Below are 21,754 nucleotides of genomic sequence, written 5' to 3'. Positions count from 1 at the left end.
TAGGCGATTAACATTTAGATGCTCTACACAGGAGGGATCCAACATGGCGGCGTAGAAAACTGACGCAGAAACCAGGTCCTCCACAAACTCCTGCTCTTTACTCCTATGTTTCTTTTAAGCTCGGGACAACTTTCTTTGCAATTTGAGATTAAGGTATACTACTAAACTGGAAAAGCTAAAAAAAAAAAACAGAGATGAAGGACGGATGAAAATAACTGAAACGCCTACCAATAGCACTAGCACTGTGAGGCTAACAATGAAGTACCACCGACATGGTTTCTTGATCAAATGGAAAAGGGGTTTGACAAATTCAAACTCTGATGGACCACAAGCTGAAGACTTTAACCATTTCTGTAGAAACACTTGTCAATGAAAATCGAGCTCTTGGGTGTTTGGTAAAATAAATTGAAGAAAAGCAGGCTAACCACACAGATAGTCTCGACTTCTTGGCCTCGCTGACTATAAAAAACCAACAGAAGAAGAAATTAGCGGACTAAAAGAAAACCCTTTTTACAGGTATGGCCGAAAAGATCTCAAGGACCAATATTCCCTTTCAGTGGACCTCAATGTGTCACCAACTGGGAGGTGCCTTTTAACTTAATCATGACTTTCTGCTTAAAGAGGTTGGGAGGGACTTGGACAGATGGATGCATTTTCCAATATACCTGATCGGATGAGTTTATCAAGATTACCTAAATGGCTTTCCTTATTTTAAACCCTTCCCATTTCTGTACATCAGATTTTATTATTTTTAATTAGAGAGAATGATACGTACATTTATCTTTTTAAATGAACATTCTTTATAAACACATATTAGCATGGAGCTTCCTGATTTTCAGCAGTGTTGCTCAGTTAAGGACATTATGGCTCTGGCAGACAGAATTAGCCAACCGTCCTGCATGGAAACGTACGGAGCAGTGCAACTCATTAGACGTGCCACATATTCAGACACATCTCAAAGGTGTTGGAGGTAGGGGTAGGCGGGACCAATAAATAACGTGTTTAAAAAAAGATCCTCTACACAAGCACTGACAGTCTTATCATGATCTTACATCAGGGGACAGGGGAGGGCGGCTGTGGGGGGCTCAGAAGTTCTCAAGCAGAAAATGATTGGTAAGTGAGGCATCGTTAACCCCTCTGAGATGGTGCTAAGGAATTATCTATGACAACCCCCTCCCCGCCGAAGCTTGAGAATTGAGGTTACTTGTGTCTTGGCCAGCAATTTGCGTATAATGATCATCATGTTCAAGGCAAATAATGTTGAAAGAAAAGAAAATGTTCGCAGTTATGACTAACTGTCACCACCTACACTAAATCTAATGAGCACAAACATTTCATATACACCAGAAGACCACTGACTAAATAAAAGCTATTTATCTTTATATGTGCCATTGGGTCCTCTTCCTAGAAAAATACAAGTACATATTCATATTCCCTCAGGGTTTCTCTCTCTATTAACAGTATGTCTTTCTGGAAACAAGACCCCAAAAAAATCCACCAATGAAATGAAAAATGATAGGCAAACATTCAAGACATCTGTTTTTCTTTTGTCTGCCATGCATACACAGTGGAAACCCAAGGAGAGAAATCTATCATCAGTTAAGATAATGGAGAGAATCACAGTCTGCAGCCAATTTTTCACATCAGCCCGATAGAAATAATAAGCAAGCATTTAAAAGAGGACGGCAAGCAATTAAAACATAATTAAAATAAATGGATAGAAGGAGACAGCCCACATGTCTTCACATGAAATACAAGGCTGTGTGCAACAGCCGGCTGAATGAATGTGAGTTTCCTTTGACAAAGCTTGTGTCTGCCTCACTCAAGCTGGAGAGGCGTCCAGTGAAAGGGAGTGAGAGAAGGGGGGAGTTTGGGAGTTTCTAAGCCGGGAGGGACTAAATGGATGGGAGAAGGAGAGCAGAGGAGGAGAAGAATAGAAGGGGGAGAGAGGAAGGGGCGGTTGGGTCACCCAGAGGATTGACAGCCTGTGAGTATGGCCTGACCTCCTCGGTTCGCCTCCTAGTTTTCTCCACAGGCTTAGTGAAGACAAAAATAAAGCCCAGGAATGTTAATTTATTTTCGATTGTCAATGGCGAGAAGAGAGATAAAGAGTGCATACATACATATCAAATAAGACTGGAACAAAACTAATGCGCAAGTCCAAGTGTAAGCTGAAAACCTACAAGTGAAATAGAGATGTAGAGCAGGATCTAGCCAACACAATGATTCGTCTTCCACTCTTTCAGTAACTGCTAATTTGGAGGACTTTCTGCCCCGCCCACATGCCCTACATTCAGGGTAAAAAAAAAAGGCACACATGTGAGAGGGGAATTTCAAACATCAGAAAATGGTTGATGGGCTAGAAGTGGGAGTTGGGAACTACAGGAACTAAGAAAACACCGCCTCCAGACACTTTTTTTCCCGGTCCTCGGTTCACCCTGATGTTCCCAAGGAACTCTTTAGTCATGACAGTCCTGTCAGCGCTGTGCTTTCATTCCCTGCAGGGACGTGATGTCATTTCCGTGGCTCCATCGGATATGAAGAGAACTTGCCATCAACTGCCAGAAACAAAGATGAGTTGACATGGAGCTCAGTGTACAGAGTGTGTTTTCTCAACACCGCTGATAACATACACTATTGGGACAGGTTGTAAACTCTGGTTTACAGCTGCACATGCAAGAACAATTAGGGGGTCTCAGCTGACAATAAAGGGTCACTATGTTGTAACAAATTACATTTTATAGACCAAATGACTAACCTAAGACAAGTCTACATTTGTTTTAAAGCTGTTCTAACTTTCAAAACCATATCTTTTTTTGATTAAAGTTTTGATTTTTTTTTATGAGAATTTGAAAGCTTCTATGCTTCTCACTTATACACCTTTTTCTGGTTTTCTTAGTCTTTAATTATGATTGAACAAATAAGTTTGAATAAGCTTTGAGTTGTTGATTAAACAATGCAAGCAATGTTTTTTATTTTTATGAGCAATTTATTATGTGAGAATGGTCTGTAAGTGGTTTAAAAAGCTATTTAATTAAAAAACGAATTAAAGAGCAGCAAAACATTCAGCGCAATTATTTGTAATTATTTATGGGTGATCTTTCTGTGAGCAAAGAAACAGGATTAAAGAAGTCAAGAGATATTATATTGCTTTGCTCAATTTAAATTTAAATTTTGCTACATGCTTTGCTTTGAAATCAGCAACTATCAAATAATTAAAATGTTGGATAATCTACAAGGTGTTTTCTCAGTTAATTGTGGGCACTATAACATTTACCAAGAATAAAGAAAATGTCCACAACAGTCCAAGTTTCAAAATTGATTAATTGATTTGTGCAACCTAACGCCAAAATCCAAAAATGTAAAACCAACATTACAACTCATAAGTGGAACAAGAGCAAAGGTCGTAGCCATAAAATGTATTCTTTTTATTTCTGTGTTTAAAGAGGAAAGGAAAAATTATTTATCAAAAAAGTGTCAGAAAGTGTCTTATTAGCATGTTCTCAGTTGTATTGATGAATTGTTTTATAATTTCAGTTTGAGATGAGCTCGAATTATTTTAAGATTTTTTTATATTATTTCTTCCTGTGAGCTAGTGTGTGCTACTTATTTCATCATAATTACAGCTTGCTTCAGAGCCTATACATAATTTATGGGCCAACAGATGTTTATAAGATGCTTAATAGATCATGAAACTTCTTACATCTTCTGTTTAGGTATGGGTCAAAATGACTTCCTGTAATATGAAAAGATGCGAAACTCTAATTCAAAGCACTTCAATTCCAGCTTTTATGTCTTCTTTTGTTTTCAGGATAAAAGGCTCTACATTACAAAGGCGACATATGTAAAGAAAATGCTTTTAAGTTGAAATGTTCTTCAGTGTAGCTTAATAAGCCCAAACAGAATACCCCTGAAAGGTCCAATGCGTTACTGTTTTACTGAGAGAGAGCACAACAGTTGGTGTGTTCAGCAGCTCTCGGCCAAATGATTGAGGCAGTTGATAAGATAGAGTGCCAGCGGGCAGATGGACATAGTGAAACAGAGAGGGGTGAGCAAAGAAGCTTGGTAAAGTGAGGAGAACAAAGAAGACCAAGACTGAACAACCAGGTTAGTGTCAAGCAAAATGGAGAGAGGGCGGTGTGAAGTCTTCAAAAAGGAGCCGTGCGGAGAAGAAAGCACTTATAAAAAGGGGATCTGTCCAGGTTTTGTAGTTGAAAAATCACCCGTCAACTGAATAATTACTATTATCTTTGCCTGCTTCATCCTCCAATAGCAAAAATGACCCAAGAGCTGCAATTTAATATCATGTTCATTAATCCATGATTTAGTTTGACAGTTAATTGATTTATTGCTTTCCAAAGCTTGATTTATTCTAATTGTACAAACCCCTAAAAGGTTCACTTAAGTGTAATTGAATAGACGTTTTTTTTTGCTATTTCACTTCAAGAAGCACTCAAATGATAATCAGACGAGTTTTCAATTGATTGTCCTTTTATTCTTTTAATTTTCTTTTAATAAATCGACAAATAGTTTCAGCTCTGACTGACATGTTTGTAAAAATGACTCATCTTAATAAACTTAAAGAAAGTGCTTGCTGGATAAATGTTTTATAGTAAGAACCTCATTATAGGATTCAGAAAATGTTTCAAAGGTTACTTGGGCTTATTGAGTTCATACATATTCTGCAATAGGCTGAATTACAAATTAGAAAATGCGTGGGTGGAGAAAAGGAGTGAAATGTCTTTTTCATTCTCCAGTAATTTGGCACAGGTTACCCTGAGCTCAGTAGCCAATCCTGCTTGGCATTGAAATGAATAGGCTGACCTCAGAGCAGTTGGTTAAACAGTAGGGTCACCGGAGAGGAGCGCAGAGCAGCTCGACTCTGACATGGAAAAGAGAGGGTTCGCCTTTTCAAATCAGTCTCTTAATAAATGCACTGACAGCCTCACTTCTCACCTCCTCCACACATAATTCTAGCACTCCCCACACTAACACACCCACACACACACACTGCTCACCTCCAGCTCTGTCCAATGTTCAAAACACATTTTTACAAGAGAAACCGTGATTGACCCCACCAGTATCACCCCCCACCTAAACTCACAAAACACTCAAAACAAATTCATTCACTCCTTCAACACATTTCCAGCAGGTGATGTGTTGATGTTCACACCTTCTGGGGGGAAATGCATTGATTCCTTGTAAAATATGTTACACACTGTAGCCCCATTCAGACTGGATTAGTTTTCAGCAAAATGTACATTTAGTGACTGCTAATCCATAACATGTGTGATGTTAATGAACAACATACATGCGAGGAGAAATGTGTTGAATTGGCTTACAGTGTTACAGAACCCTATTCATGTGCTGGCAACACAACACAAATGTATCATACTAATAAAATGTATTTTACGCGACCAACATAAAACTTGTTTAAACAATTACATTCAATCAGACAGAAAAAGGAGAAGAAATGTTGCATCTGGAATAGTCAGCCGAATGTGCAGAGCCCCTCTCTCCTCAAAATGAAATGACATTATTTCCAAACTATCTCAGGGTTGTCATTTCAGATAGGCCTAGCTGAGGGTTGGAGGTTATTCTGGAGGTCCCAAATTTAGCTGGCCGTTGAAATCCGCACAACTTCCTGACATGGCAAGATTCGGATGGGACTAAAATGTACAGACATGCTCCAATTTTTCGATTACTCTCCCTTCCTCCCTCCCCGTAAAACTAATCCTATCCCAAATGGGGCTTACAAGAAACTGGTACAATGACAAAGTGGCATGTTTGTTGCCAAAAGCAAAAAGCTGTTTCTTTTTTTACCAAAAAAATATATATGCAAATTGAGCAAACACCTTTTATCCCTGAAGGGAGTGAGTAGTTGGTGGTGTAACCGAAAAATTAACTCTGAATTGTATGCTAATTAGCTGATGTGGTTTCAAAAGTGGGTGAGGGGCAGAATAAGTCAGAGATGCTTTGTTCTAAATACTTCTATCACGCTAGTAAATAGTACATTATTTTGAAATTGTTTTTTGAGGTTGCCAACGAAATTGTATCCTTTTTTCTTTTTCAATTATAGGAAAATTCCCACCTCATTAATACTCTAAAGTCATTAAAAATCACATTTAGATTTTTTAGAGACTTTATTTGACAGAATTGAAAACAAAATATCAGTAGCTCTATTGATATTTCTCAGTCATAATTCAGAAAAAAATCATGCTGAGTCTTGTGTTACATTATTGAAAATTGGATCTCTGGGCTCACCGAAATTGCAATTATTTTTTTTTCTATTTATTTTATAGGCCAAACAATTAATCAAGAAAATATTCAAATGTAAAAAAAAGAAAATGTTAGTCTACTTAGATAGATGGATGTTTAATAATTTTTCTGAATTTTTTATAATATTAACAGGGGAAAACGGAAACATAATATAGATATATGTTTTATTTTTGCAGAATATTCTCCAGTCTTAAATAGTGTCCTCCTTTTAGGCTGATGAGTAACCGCTGCCTAAAGAGTTTAACAGGCTTTTTTCATTTAATCCATACTGAGCAAAACAAACTTTAAAAAGTTTAACACTTGAATTATCTTTGCATAACACTTGTGGAGTACTACAATTACCTCCAATCTGCCCATACGAGCAACTCCATTCCCTCCTTCAGCAACACAGCTGTTGTGTTACGTAGTGAGGCTTTATTTTTAATCAGAAGAACATTAACTGTTAATCAGAAATGTTATATCACTCCAACAAGCTGTTAATTTTCTCCAGACGTCCTGATGTACACATCATGCTCAGTGCATCTTATTGATTTAGAAGCCATTTCAAGTTATATGGTTCCTTTTAGCTGGAAAATACTTTAATGTAGTGAGGATGACAACTTCATGGCTCACTTCACGTTCACTGACACATCTATCCCCCTGGTTTCATCTCCTCCTGTTGTAGATTCATTGTAAAGTTAAAGGTTTTGCCCAACTAAAAGCACATTTGGTTCCCAAATCCAGTCTGCTTTGCATTACCTCTGCATGTTCAGCACATGGGCTGCTTTAGTACTCTGCACGTTTTGTGTGGTCCCTTTTCATTCAGCGTCGTTAGTGACTGACACACATTCATTTGCCTTCATTCAGGGCTGTAATATGCACTCAGGAGCAAACTGACATTATTGAATTGTTGCTTGAGTTTAACAGTTGTACACAAAGTAATAAAGGGACATTTTGTTGAAGAAAGTAAGCAAAAGTGTGAAGTGTGTGATGATAAAAACAAGCAGAGGCACACATTCCTCAAAGAGGGCTGAACTACATTTCACGTTATCAATCACAATTCAACAAAACAACAAACCCTCTAAAATGATATCTAATCTAATAATCTAGATTAAAGGATATCTGTTGTTTTTCCCTGTTTCATTGCAAACTGAATATTTTTGGGATTGTTGGACAGCTGGTCACACAAACAAGCTTTTTAATTAAGAAAATAATTACCAATTCAATAGGAGGAAAACATTATCATTATCTGCAGCCCTGGCATTTTTCTAAATGATCATTACTGCAATACTAAACCAAAAATGTCCGCTTCTCATTGTATTACTTTTTCAATTAGAACTTGGTTAAAACTGTTTAAATGGTCATAATATTGAAAGACAAAATTATCCACAATGATAGTAAGTAAAGTCCATATAATATTACCTAATATTCAAGACCTACTTTACACACGGCACTCAAACAAGACATTACAAACCCCTACAATGTGGCATAAAAGGGATAATGGGCTTATAGAGGAAGAAAAAGAATAAAATCAATGTGGAAAAGCTAATATAGTGAGTAAAAGATGTTAACATATAAATATCAAGAGCGTTAGAAGATGCTGTGACTGCGTTCCCTACAAGAGTTGAAGTGTGTAATTTTCTTGGGGAAGTAAAGTCTCTGCTGAAAGAGGTGGAAATCTGCTCCACAGTCAGCACTGCAGGATTTCCCTTGATGTTAAACACTGTTTAGATCTGCTGACGGGGGAATTTGATTAAATTCAAGAAACCACTGCAAAGCACGGTGCTGCTACAGTAGTCCTGTAAAATTGTCTCGCACACCTTGGCCATACACAACGGTGTGGAGTAATAGTCAGTCCTAATGAGTCCCACGAGACGGCTGCCAATGCTATTATAGACTCACCACCGTGTTTTACAGTCAACCGTTTTCTCTGCATGTAATCTCATCAGAATGCGGATGAATGTGAAAGAAACGATGAACATCATCTTGTGCTTTTATACTTTTGTTTATGACCGGTAACACAATGCATGTTGGCGTCTTGGCCCTGGACAAAAGTGTTTTCTAAAGGGCATCTTCAAAATCAATACCTGCTCTGTAAAGGCAGAGATATTCAGTGGGAGATGTTTTATTGTGTTTACCAGTTAAGTGTCTGTTCTTAGCAAACACTGAAAGTCGCCATAAATACTTTCTTTATTTAAACTTTCCTGTAGTTATTTGAATCAGAAGTTAATGACATTTGCATTCATCCGTATCTTCCTTGTTATTACTTTTCAGCTCTGTTTCTGGTCTCTACTAACTCTTAAGGACAATATCTGCCTTTTTACCGGCTGACCGTTCCACTGTGTTATCCAGTTACTCACTTAGTTTGCTGCACATGGCATGTGGCACTGGGCAGGCAGTAGGGATGTCCCGATCACCTTTTTTTGCTCCTGATCCGATTCCAATCATTTGATTTTGACAATTTGCCGATACCGATTTTTCCCGATCCGATCTTTATGCATTGCATTAAGAGAAAAAAAAAAAAAAGCATTCAAGTTGTCCCTTAAGGTTATTTTTTTATTTAAATTAGATATTCTATCCAACATGGATATAGCTTCTTTCTTTCACAGCAGCATTGGATCAGTTCAGTTGTGCAGCTTTGGATCAAAACAAAATAAAGCTTATCAGTACTCGTTAGCTTACTGCTACAATTAGACACTGCGCCATGCCCACTCTGTTGCCAGATTTGAGAGAAATAAGCAACCAGGTCTATGAAAACAAGCCCCAAANTGTCCTGCAGCTGACCACGCCCCCCTGCAAAGGAGGGGGCCGAGTTACGAGCGTCATGTTACCATGCTGTTACCATGCCACGGCAACCTCTCATTCCCCAGGGGAATGAGAGGTTGCCGTGGCATGGTAACAGCATGGTAACATGACGCTCGTAACTCGGCCCCCTCCTTTGCAGGGGGGCGTGGTCAGCTGCAGGACATGCAAAGACAGGGGTGGAGGAGAGCAAAATAGAGCGAAATGAGGCATGGCTAAAATGCATGATCTGTTTGGTATTTTGAAAAAGCAACCATGTACATATTTGAGGTTCTTAAAGGTGGGGTAGGTCATTTTGGAGAAACCAGCTCGAGTGCGCTAGAATTTGAAAATACACAGCCGGAAAAAATCTGCCACTTCCTTACAGAGCCCCTCCTCCAACACACACGAACGCGCACATGACCAATGAGGGCACGAGATAAGTTTGTGCACAGATGGAAGGCTGACAGGCAGGTAGGCCATCCAGTTATTTTAGCCGGGCCGGCTCAAATGATTGGTCGTGCTTTTTACAGTACTACGGCTTCCAGAGATGACATGCTTTTATGGATTTTTTGTCAAAGCACTTCAGATATTCATTACTATCGGGATGTTAAGAGCATTCCATGGAATATAACATTAAAAAGTGTATCTCGAGCCGGTTTCTCAAACTTACCTACCCCACCTTTAAGTATTTCTTCCATACCAGTTTATACTTCCACTCCATTACAGAAAAGGGAATATCATACTCTTTAGTCCAATAATACTTGACGACATATAAGAGCTTATAGAATACGATCCTTTGTTATTGATTGAACAACCAAACTCGATATACAATTGGTTTGTGTATTAAATTGTATTTTCCTACTTATGATTATTATAATTTTTTATTGAGTATTTTCATTTGATTTCTTTAAATACTTGATGTTCATTGACTGATTATACTTACATCCTTTTACTAATAAAGCACATAAAGGTAGGACTTTAACCTGTAGTGGAGAATTTAATCAGTGTGATATTAGTGCTTTTACTTAAGTCAGAGGCCTGAGTACCTCCTACCCCCGCTGTCAGCTTCAGAAAACTGATGCCTTTCTAAGTGCTGTCTGTTAACCCTGATGTGCGTCTGTTTTGACAGGTCAATGTCATCTTCCTGATGGTGACGATGTTCAAGATGGTGAAGCACTCCACCTCCATGAAACCCGACTCGACCAGGCTGGGGGGGATCAGGTGAGCGCTGACCACTGGGAGATTAGGTGGCCACACTGTGGTATGCTTGCTCTAAATGTGTGTGTGTGTGTGTGTGTGTGTGTGTGTGTGTGTGTGTGTGTGTGTGTGTGTGTGTGTGTGTGTGTGTTTTGAGTGGGGGTAATATGAACCATTACTGCTTTTGCCTCCCGCCTGGAATCTCAAAAGCCGCATTTGACCAACACACTTATTTGATTTCTTCTTCTCTTAAACCCGACCGGACCAACATTTTTCCCTTTCAGATTTTATTTGCCTCCGTTAAGGGGCTGCCTTCATTTTATCATTTCACTATTTGCACTATGCAGGGTTATATTGCCTTTTTTTCTTTCTTCATAACTGCATTTCTGGCCTTTCTGTATCTTTTTGCTCCTCTGCTGGCATACTTAACAAATTCCTTGAAAAACAGATTCAGAGACACCAAGTACAGATTTAACGATGGTGAAAACGGAAAAGAAGAAGTCTCCCACCTCCATATTTCCCCTTTAAGTGTGCTGCATTTGCTCGATAAAAATACAGATCCCTGTCCATTTCTTTGCCTGGATTATTGTTCAACAATGTGTTTGAGGGCAGGCCAAAATATGTTATGTGGGCGCTTATTTTTTTTAATAGCCGCTCTGATTTTGGTCCAAAACACAGAAAAAGAGGCATTGGATTGGCTTTAAGGTTTGTTTTTGGCACACAGAAAGCCCACATCTAGGAATGTTGGATATCACACGTTATCTTAAGAAGTCAAAACTCATTACCTATCATTAATTAGGGCCTTTCTCAAATCCGCTATTTATTTTTGTTTTTTTTCACATATAGTAACTCGCAAAAATAGGAAGGAAATAATTGGTTGCACTTGGTTTGATAACTCAGAATATTTTATTTCATTCTTGCTTTAAAAGCACCAAATTCTGGACAGCAGATCTAATGAGCCATCACTCTCATTATTTGTGTGGATCTTCTCACAGTGACATGTTGTTGTTCCATTTCTTTCGTTTCTCTGCCGTATCTCTCATGGCTCACTTCTCTCTGGTGTATCAATAACGAATAGGCATCTTTATTGAAGCTGAAGTTATCTGATTTCCTCTAGGCTTTCCTGGAAGCCTCTGAGGAAGAACCTGCTGTGCTTGCATGCTCTTTAGCCAACAATTCCAAGAAAGGACCAAGGAAATACTTTTTGACTCGGTGTCAAATAAGAAATGCACATTCATTCCAAAACGTAGTATCAGCATTTACACACCATGCAGCCACTGCAGCAACTTGCCCAAAAGCAAAATAGCTTCTGCTTTACTTTTTTAACAAGCTGCTGTCCAGGGTCAGAGGAACGTCAAACCAACATGAAAACTACTGCAACTCTCTACAGTTTCACTCGTTAATATCTCTCTTCTCTTTCTTTTGTAGGTCGTGGGTGTTGGGAGCGTTTGCCCTACTTTGTCTGTTGGGCCTCACCTGGTCCTTTGGCTTGCTCTTCCTCAATGAATCGTCCATTGTGATGGCTTACCTCTTCACTATCTTCAACACTCTGCAAGGGATGTTTATCTTCATCTTCCACTGCCTCCTCCAGAAAAAGGTAAGAATTCAAAGACGGACTATTCTACATAATCATGGAGCCGACTAATCAATTAGTTAATATACAGAAAATGATTTAATCCTCTAATTTCATAATCAATTCATCATTAAAGCTATTCTACTCATTTGATGATTTCCGAATATCTTCGGCCCAGGGTACTTTTCTGACATTTCAAAAAATTAAACGTTTCATTAATTACCAATAAATAATTAACAATACAAAGGATTGCTAGTGGAAGCCTCTCTGAAATAACATGGAACTGCCAAGAATTGCAAATGACTTTCCATATCTCTCTAATCCTTGCTCTGCAGGTGTGGATCTGTAAACATTTAAATTGCGACATTTAGAGATTTTACTTTTCATGATATTTATACATCCTTACCAACTCTTACATCACAGTGCTTCCTCTCTACAACGTTTCCCACGTCGTCACAGTGTTTGCTATCCCTGTCCTTACAGATATAGCCTTTAAACTGCTGTCAGCTGGTTGGCATTTGAGTTGAAGATTTGGGATTTGCATCTCCCATAGGGGGATTGTTGTTTCGCTGTCTGTGTGCTCAGTCTGTGCCCGTCTTTTGCTTCTCTGCAGGTCCGCAAAGAGTACAGCAAATGTTTCCGTCAGTCCCAGTGCTGCGGCGCGCTGCCATCAGAAGGCCCCCACAGCGCAGCCAAGACCGCCACGTCTCGATCCACGGCCCGCTACTCATCTGCAACACAGGTGCATGGACGACCCTGGGAATTAGATAAATTACGGATTAGGCTTTAGAAACACCATGCGTGAAAATGTTTAATGTAGAATCATTCTAGTTAATTATGTCAGTGGAATCTATTTTTTTTAACGTATTTCATGGACTGTCTTTCCTTTTTTTACCTTTCCAAGTGCAGTAATATTATTCAGTTTTTTAATTTAAAGGTTATACTGTTTATTGGCCAGTAAATTGTAGCTAGCAGACAGACATTTACACTAATTATGTGACTGTCTGTGTTTCCTGTAGATATTTAATTGCTCTTTTTACGGCACTGTTAGTGTACAGTTTTATTATTATGCTGCTGTGTTTATTGTATTTCTGTAACTCTGGCTCAACAATTTCCTTCGGGATAAATAAAGTCTTATCTTATCTCTTATCTTAGAAAGCATTTTTCTTCTTTTTTTTTACAATCATTTCTTTTTTTAAATTTATTTTAACCATGACCTTCTGGAACAGAAAGAAACCTAAAGGATTTTGTCTTAAATTTGAATTTGACACACTGGTCTCTCGTCTTTTTTATTGTCACCATATCATAAGGCAGGGGGTTATTTTAATCCTATATACAAGTATAGGGGCTCAACACCCACGTAGCTGCTCCATCCTCCACCAGAAGCCTTCAATAAGAGCAGCACGATGTTGAATCCCTGATCAATGACTGCTTTTCTCTGTTCACAGAGCCGCATCAGGCGGATGTGGAACGACACGGTGAGAAAGCAGTCGGAGTCATCCTTTATCTCAGGAGACATAAACAGCACCTCCACGCTCAACCAGGGTAAGCAAGCGTTTCTTCCACTGCCACCAAAAGACATATTCACTTTGTGATCCGAGTTCACAATAAACACTTCAATGGAGCTTACACCGCTCTGCAGCAGCTGTGAAAAGTGGCAGATGAAACCCTGTTTTAATGTTGAATTTCTCTTAGTGCTTAGCAACTGAAAAAAAAAACCGCATTTAATGCTTCCTGTGTACTAAAGTTCACAGCATTTTTCCAACACTTTCCTGCTTGGTTGGATCATGTAAAAGGCGAGGAGCTGTGACAGAAATGGCGTGATATTTGTGAGGCACTGATGAGAACTTGAGTTCAAATCTCAGCGAATCTTGCTTAGCAGCATCCTCCCTGACTCATCTTCACTTGAGAGTGATTGTCGGGATGGGGGCAGAAGTGGGGGAGATGATCAATGTCAGGCTGAGGTCAGAGAAGGTTTTGGGAGAGATCCCAGCATCTCAGGCTGCAGAATGTGCCCTTGCAGATTTGGCTGTAGTTATGAATTAATTTCAATTTTCTTTTCTTTTTTAAACACATGCCAGTACAACGTTTCTCAGCAATCCATCCAAATAACTGAGACTAGTTATACCATTTCTGAGGATTTCCAAAAGCATGATCAGGATGATAGGAACACTGTATTATTTATGGCGGGCCCCTTAGACATGTTTTGTCTAGTTTCTTGACTGGATGAGTTTGTTTAGATAGATTTGTTTCACATAAACACTGGAGATGATTGTGTTGCCATGCTTTGGTCAACACTTGTCGCGATAATATTGTTTGTCAGTTAAATCAGCTGACTGTTTATATAATGTCTTGCTATGAGACACGTTTCTATGGCTGCTTTGTGTTCATAATAGAACGCAGACATATTGTAGGTTATAAATCTTATGTGATGTCAGATTTTGGACAGCGAATGTCAGTGTTTGTTTATGTCGACAGCTACCCAGCGCACCACCACAGACCATGAAGTACAATACCTCCAGCTCTTTTTCCTCAACTGTTTTTTTCCTTCTCTCTCTCCTGTTATTTCAGGGATGACTGGCAACTACCTCCTAACTAACCCTCTCCTCCGAACCCACGACACTAACCCTTATAACAACCTGCTGGCAGAAACGGTGGTGTGCAACACCCCCTCTCCACCGGCCTTTCACTCCCCAGGTGCACATCCTCCCTCCACTTTTATTCTTACATTGATTTGTTTGGATGCATGTGTGTGTTTGTTTTAAGGTAAAATGTTGACTGTTCAAATTCACTTTTTAGGGGACAAAAAGATAATATAATTTGCTAAGCAGCACCTGTAAAGCTAAAAAAAACAACAGATTATATCTTGTTTGTTTAGTTCAGTGATTATTAACTATACCTCTGCTATAGAAAGAAATAAAATAAAATATATAATTTAATTAGAAAATAACAATATAATATACAGTTCCAACTTGATATTTAGCAAATGAGCAAAGAAGACTAAACAGTAAGCTAAAATTGGTTGGCTAACTAAAAGTAGTATGTACATGGTTAAATATACACTTAAAATCTAAACCATCCTAAATATTATCAATTTAATTGTATGAGAATATTTTTTAACAACTTAAAAAACAAATATAGTGAATAGCGTTTTATAAGAGACAGTTAATGAAATATTCAAATGAACACATTTTGAACCTGATGGCTGGTGTTTATAAAGCAGAACAACATCTGATACTGTAGGTCTGTGGGGGTACCACTGGTTTAATGCATCAAATATAAAAATCGAACCCTCCAGTTTACGAAGGGAGTTATGGGCTGGACTATTCTCTGACCAGTTGCTAGGAAACCAGGGGAGACTCAAAGGCATTACTCGTCCCGGTAAATAACACAGTCCACTACATAATCCCTGTAAATCTCCCAAATTATTGTTTTTCCACTTAATATTCTGTACTGATTAAACAAAAAAAGTCTGATAGGCAAGGCTAGGTTCCCCCTCTGGTTCCATTGTTGTGCTAAGCTAACAGGTAGCTTTAGCTTCAGTGGTATTAATCTTCTCTTTGAACTTTCTTCTTCATGTGATTTAGATTTATAAAAATAACAGGAAAAATCTTGAGGTTTGGGCTCTAAAAATGTTTTGAATAATTACCCTAGATTCACTGTTTGTTGTTCTCCATTCACACCTCTGAATTCTCAGAAGTTCTTATCTAAGCACGTTTCCCCTTTGTAAACACAGACGTAGATAAACTCCCGTCAATGCAATCTTTTCTCTATATCTGAGCAGTCAGATGGGAATTCCTCTCAGTTGAATATGAGCTTCACCCGTTGCTCTGAATCGTTTATGCCTTTATCCTTTTCAGATGAAAGATATTTATACATTATATTTATATATGTTTAGAGGGTCTTCAGGTTTCTACGATTTTAATAGATTTAATAAATCATGTCAGTGTATATGGTGACCTAGTTCTTCACTGGCAGAGCAAAAAAAAAAACAATCAAAGAAGAAAAAACAGAAGCTCATGACGCAATGCGGGCAGAGTCGTAGCCCTCAGATATTCCAAGCATTTGATGATAAAAGAGAATATACAAAACAGCAGAATGGCAGAGTGTGTAAGTATAGGAGTTGCCATAATGTATAGCTTGAACCTGCTTTAGCCTTTGCCGTCCTGCTTTGTGCTACGAGCTGGCTTACAGCACAACGAGAGCACTTCACACTCGGAGATACTGAAGCAGGGCTGGGACCAAACAATGTTTGCAAAGAAAATCAAAGACCATTTTTTCTCTGTCTGTGAGCTCAGCAGCAGGCGAGCCGCTCCGATGCTCCAGTCTGTGTGTTGAGACAGCTTGTGCTTTATTGCCCTAAAATGTTTACCTGCTTAATCATTGTAGTAATTACATTTTAACATTGGAGCACCAGAGACAGATAAAAAGTGTTGATATTTAATTAGCACGTTATTTTGAACGTCAGTATAAATAAACATCGTCTCTGCCTGTAGAACCACTTCTCCCCCTGAGGCAAACCGCTGCACTTAGCTGTGTTTTACAGAAGAGCGTCAGGAAGCAGTGACAAACAGGATAAAACAATATAACATATGGAAACTAGTTTGAGGAGAGCAGGCAGCAGCATGACACGCAAATGTCAAAACCTGGTGTGAAGATCACCAACCAAGTATGAAATAAGCGGTGAGAGACTGTCAAGTTTAACATAAGCTTTCTCAAAATTCTGCCTGCTATAGTCATTACATTTAGCTCCTGGAAAGGATGAGCGTGTCTTCTATTATAAGTGTATTAATGCTAAGTAATGCTCTGCAGATGTTCATCCGATGCAGTAAAATCAGTAAGGAGAACATCTTGGATGAATCGCTGCTGGAACAGTTCCCAGAGTGCAGCTGTCGCCGCGTCCAGTTGAATTCTGTTCACATCATTTCCCCCTCTCCCGGTAGACAGTACCTGTCTGCAATAAAATCACTGCCTGCACATAAAAAAATGCAAATTTGAAGGCGGGTCTTTTTGGAGAGGTGTCTAATAACCTTCCAATTTCCCCTTTTTTGCACTTTTGCTCTCTGTGCTCATTTGACTCTTTTTAGAAATGTCTTTGGTTTCGTTTTTAAAGCAGTTTTCCTCAGTTGGTACCATGCTTATACAGTTTACCCTGTGACGAGCTTAGTCATCGGGCTGCACAAAAGAGGACGTGTGTGTGTGTGTGTGTGTGTGTGTGTGTGTGTGTGTGTGTGTGTGTGTGTGTGTGTGTGTGTGTGTGGTTCACAACAACAAACAAAGTGGCATTCAAAGAACTACTTTCAGGAAATGTTCCTTTCTTTCACTGTAGACGTTTAAAGAAAAAACTGTGCTTGCTGCTGAACCCTTTCACCTGCTGAGTCCAGGATTCAGTTGTCCTTGATTTGTCCTTTAGCTCTTTCAAACCGATTAACACATAATTTTGCTGTCATTCTCCATCCACCTACAAACATTTCAGCAATGCATCATGTGAGCTAAATTATAGTTAATAGCAAGGACACAAGGTTTTGGATTGACTGAATCCAGGCTGGATGTTACAAGCTTTCCACTTTGGTCTTATTTCTCTGATTTTGTTGTTTCTGCTGCAATTGAAAAAAAGCATCTGTTTTACTTTTTTTGCACATCAGCTGTTCTTAGGCCAGATAGCCTGAGCAGACACACTTGATGTGAGTGTTGGCAAAGTGAGTCATTGCACCGTGCCTGTCTGTCGTGGTGTGTTGGGGGTTGTTGCTGTGCTTGTGGGGCCCCGGTGCGGAGAGGTGGCTCGCCATCTATGTTGGACATTACTCTTTTGTCTTGCCTTTTTTTAAACAGGTTGAATGTTTTATTCATTGCTTATTTCACAACACTGCCCCATCAGCTTGTATTCATTTATTTATTTTACTCTCATTCTATCCTTTTTGCTTTTTTTCGTATGGTGCTGTGTTGTCAACCTGGTCATGTGCTACTTTTTGCTGTACTGTATTTTTAAAGTTTTAATTCACCCTTTGTTCTAATTTCTCCAATATTGTTCAGGATAATCTCTTAGATTGGCTTTAATGATATTCAGCCATAATGAGGATGGACATTGTAGAGAGCTGATTGGGTTCTCCTTTGAATTTTCAAAGCTTTTAATATTTGCATAAAAATGAAATTAACCCAGAGATCAAAGAGCAAAAGAGTGAAGTGTCCTGAGCAGTATCAAGTTGTATGTGGATGGTGTAGTAGACACTGTTTAGTTACACAAAAAAGGGAAAAATCTCATCTCACACATTCGTTTTGCCTTTATTTGCAGGACAGCACTCTCTGAGCAACAGCAGGGACATCAGTGCCATGGACACCCTCCCCCTCAATGGCAATTTCAACAACAGCTACTCCCTGCGCGGCGATGACTATGAGACTGTGGGCGTCAGAGCCACGGGTGACCTGGGGGGTCTCCACCTTGACGATGCCGCCTTCGAGAAGATGATTATATCTGAGATTGTCCACAACAACCTAAGGCCCCGTGGGGCCCCAAAAGGCCGCGACACCCCAAGGGAGCAGGACAGAGCCTTGCCTCCGCAGACCAGGGTGACAGTGGACCGAGGTGGGGGTGACAGCGGCAGCGAGGATGACGCCATCGTGGCAGATCACGCCGAGGCATCACCCCCCCAGATAGGAAGTGGACGAGGAGGCCACGCCACCCTGGAGCTGCTCCTGCACCCCCACCACAAGGAGGTGTTGGAGGCCCCTCTTCTGCCCCAGAGGACTCACTCTCTGCTCTACAGCGCCCAGAAGGCCCCCAGGCGCCTGGAGGGGCCGGGCGGCAATGGCTCTGAGACTGTTACTGCATTGGAGGACATGGGCTCCCACTCACCCAACAATAACAGAGACTCCCTTTACACCAGCATGCCAAACTTGAGAGACACACCCTCGCCCTCAGCTTCGCCGTACCCCCCTGAGGAGGAAGAGGAGCTCTCCCCCTCACCTCGAAGCGAGAGCGAGGACGCGTATCACAAAAGCATGCCTGAACTCGGTGATGCGCCGCAGCCCATGTCCTACTACCACATAAACCGAGGCACCAGCGACGGATGCATCCTCCCGCCCAACAATGAAGACTGTGCGCAGGAAGGAGAGGCACCCAGCGACGGACAAATGCAGCTCATTACCAGCCTCTGATTCGGCACTCTTTGTTTGCACAGGTTTGAACAGATGGCTGCTTTTCCATTGATGTCAAGAGAGCTGGCAAGTCTGGCTCCGCACTCCACATGCCCTTTCTCTTAGGACAGGAAGTGAAATGTTGTTGGGTGGGAAAACAAATGAAGAAATGACTTTTGCACACAGATACCATTAACACACAAGACACATTCATCTGAGGCCAGGCAAATGTGGACTGTGAGAGCTCTGCTGTTGGACTAAAGAGGTGCAGAGAATAACACGCTGTCAGAGAAAAGTCTGGCCTTTCTGTTGTACTGTACTGTCGAAGAATAAGGGATTTAAAAAAAATACTCCAAGCAAAGAACTATGAAACTCCTGACATATCCTTTGGGGACTTTGCAGAACCAGGGTCTTTTTAGTCATGAAGTACAGAACTAGAGCTAGTGTGGCTCCACTACACAGTCAAGACTCTAAAGTTAAGAAACCACTAATTCAGACTCAGGCCTTATATTTTCTCTATTGCACATTTAACTGTTGTCAAAGTAACAGCTAAAGAAAATATATTTTGCTGTACCACTAGTGTAAAAAGTCAAAAGAAGAAAGAAGAAAGAAAAACTAAAGAAAAAAAGGCAACCATTCAGTAGTTATGCCCTTTCAATGTCAATAAGATTATTCAGACAAGATTACTCAAAGTCGTGGAAATGTACTTTTTCCTCTCACACTTGACTCATTGACGTATTATGTAAAAAAAAAAAAAAAAAAGTTTTGCCAGATATCAGTCCATATGGAATCATGCTCTCGTATCTGCTTGTGAAGTGCTTTTGCTTTCATGAATGATGAGTTTTTGCCAGTAGTACATTTGTTAACACCGGGCCATGCACAGATTTGGAGTCAATTGGAAACTTGTGTAATTTATTTTACTTGAAAGAAATCGTCAGCTTAAAGACTTATGTTCACATCAATGCGATATTGCAGTTTTTGCGGACTTATTTCCTCCTTCGACACTAATTAATTTATTAACTGAACTATTCAGAAAAAATGGAAAAAAAGAACATGGTTGGAAAGTGTGAAAAGTTGTTGCAGCACTGGTTAGGTTCATTTTATTTCTTTTGTAAGAGCCCATCATCAGCTGATATTTAATTCAACTCCTGTTTGATATCAAATAAATGTGAATTTTTTCTTGTTCGCAAATGTCTGACTCTTTTTTAATGGTTTGCATAATATTTACAATAGATCCCATGAAAACCACACAACTAACAATATCTTAGACAACCAGCACTCAACCCATCTGTTCCTGGTGAAGATATTAGGCTACCCTTAAAAAACGATGCACCAAATATGCTACTCTCCTCTTTTTGTCTTTAAAAAAAGTTGAAACAGGAATACATAGTTTTTTGGGGGACTATTTTAAGCCGTAGATTAATACACCTCTGGTTGCTTAGTGAGGATTTACAGCAGCATAAAAAAATTATATCTGAATAACCTTTAGCACTTGTGTGTCAAAAATAAATAACCTAATTCAGTAGCGGTCCGTGTACGTTTTGTCAGTTAGATTTTTCGTTTAAACCAAAAGCCAAAAAACGAAAATACCAGCCTTTTTTCGTTTTTGATTTAAAACGGAAAACCAAAGCCATTTTCCCGTTTGTGTTGTCTGAATCAAAAGACGGATAACGAGAAAACCTAATAAAAAAAAAGTCTGTACGTTTTGTTAGTTTGATTTTTCATTTGAACCAAAAAAACGAAAATACCAGCCTTTTTTCGTTTTAAATCAAAAACGAAAAAAAGGGAAACCAACCCCGTTTTCTGAATCAAAAAACGGATAACAAGAAGACCTTATTTAAAAAAACGGTCCGGTTTTGGTTTTTGATAACAATTTCATTCAATATTTCGTTTTGTATTGAAGAATGAAGAAAAAAAAGTCCGGTGAACCGGAAGTTAAAGAACATATTTCAAAATAAAAGAAACGAGGCTATAATGGCAATGGTGTAAAAAGTTCAATCCTGGAACCCAGAAGTCTGACGTGACGACCCTTGGTCCCCCTGCTTCCGGCGCCCATACTGACGAGGATACGTTTATTTCTGCATTCACATGCAGATATACGTTTATAGAGAATACAAGTAATCGTTGCACAACTTTATTTCGCTGACTTCCGGTTTGTACTGTGTCGTCAAATCCAGTGTCCAGCTTGTCACTGTGTGACAACGTCATGTTTGTTGCATACCTGCAAGATTTACCTGTGACAAATGTCAGCGATGTGAACAGAACTGTCGCCCTACTTTCACCTGCACCCAGCAGCAAGCGGGAGAACGATATATCATACAGTCGACCCCTAAAACAGTTCACACAGTAAATGGAACAGTTGTTAATTTGTCCAACTAGTCTACATTAAGAATTTGATGTTTTTCTAAACTGCTAAGAAGCTGATAGCTGAGTTAGAACAGAAAGACATGTCAGGCCATATCAAATAGACGGTCAAAGAGGGAATGTGTGTGTAAAAAGCTTACATGAACTGATGAAACATTAGTGATTTAATAACAAGACATTCAAGTCAAAGTTTTAGGCATTTCTTTGTAGCACGCTGTAAATATGGACTCTATGAATGACACCATGCAATTGTGGAAACACAACAAATAGGTTTATTTCTCAATATCATATACAGTATCAGGATGACAAATGATTTACTGAGAGTGAAGCGATGGACATGAACCACTATTACTGTATGGTATCTCCAAGCAAAACTACATATGATTTACCCTTTCCTCTAACTCTTCTCTCCAAAAGTGGCCTCCTATTGTTGTTGCACAACAA

General features: G+C 39.4%; 1 protein-coding gene across 2 annotated transcripts; it reads left to right on the top strand.

Moving 5' to 3' along the window:
* The first annotated feature begins 10,176 nt into the window (after positions 1 to 10,176).
* LOC104956560 (latrophilin-2) lies at positions 10,177 to 20,131 on the top strand. 2 transcript variants are annotated; one of them, XM_010784056.1, is made up of 6 exons: positions 10,177 to 10,263; positions 11,668 to 11,836; positions 12,426 to 12,554; positions 13,261 to 13,357; positions 14,384 to 14,509; positions 18,105 to 20,131. In XM_010784056.1, exons 1-6 carry the CDS (start codon positions 10,190 to 10,192, stop codon positions 18,965 to 18,967), a joined length of 1,458 nt encoding a protein of 485 aa, XP_010782358.1. In that variant the 5' UTR covers positions 10,177 to 10,189; the 3' UTR covers positions 18,968 to 20,131. The 2 variants fall into 2 exon arrangements, with proteins under 2 accessions (XP_010782358.1, XP_010782359.1); XM_010784057.1 differs by lacking the exon at positions 14,384 to 14,509.
* The last annotated feature ends 1,623 nt before the right edge of the window (positions 20,132 to 21,754 follow it).

This window comes from Notothenia coriiceps, unplaced genomic scaffold (assembly GCF_000735185.1).
Source record: "Notothenia coriiceps isolate Sejong01 unplaced genomic scaffold, NC01 NC01_scaffold00026100, whole genome shotgun sequence".
Taxonomy (NCBI): domain Eukaryota; kingdom Metazoa; phylum Chordata; class Actinopteri; order Perciformes; family Nototheniidae; genus Notothenia; species Notothenia coriiceps.
This window is presented reverse-complemented; position numbering and strand designations above follow the sequence as displayed.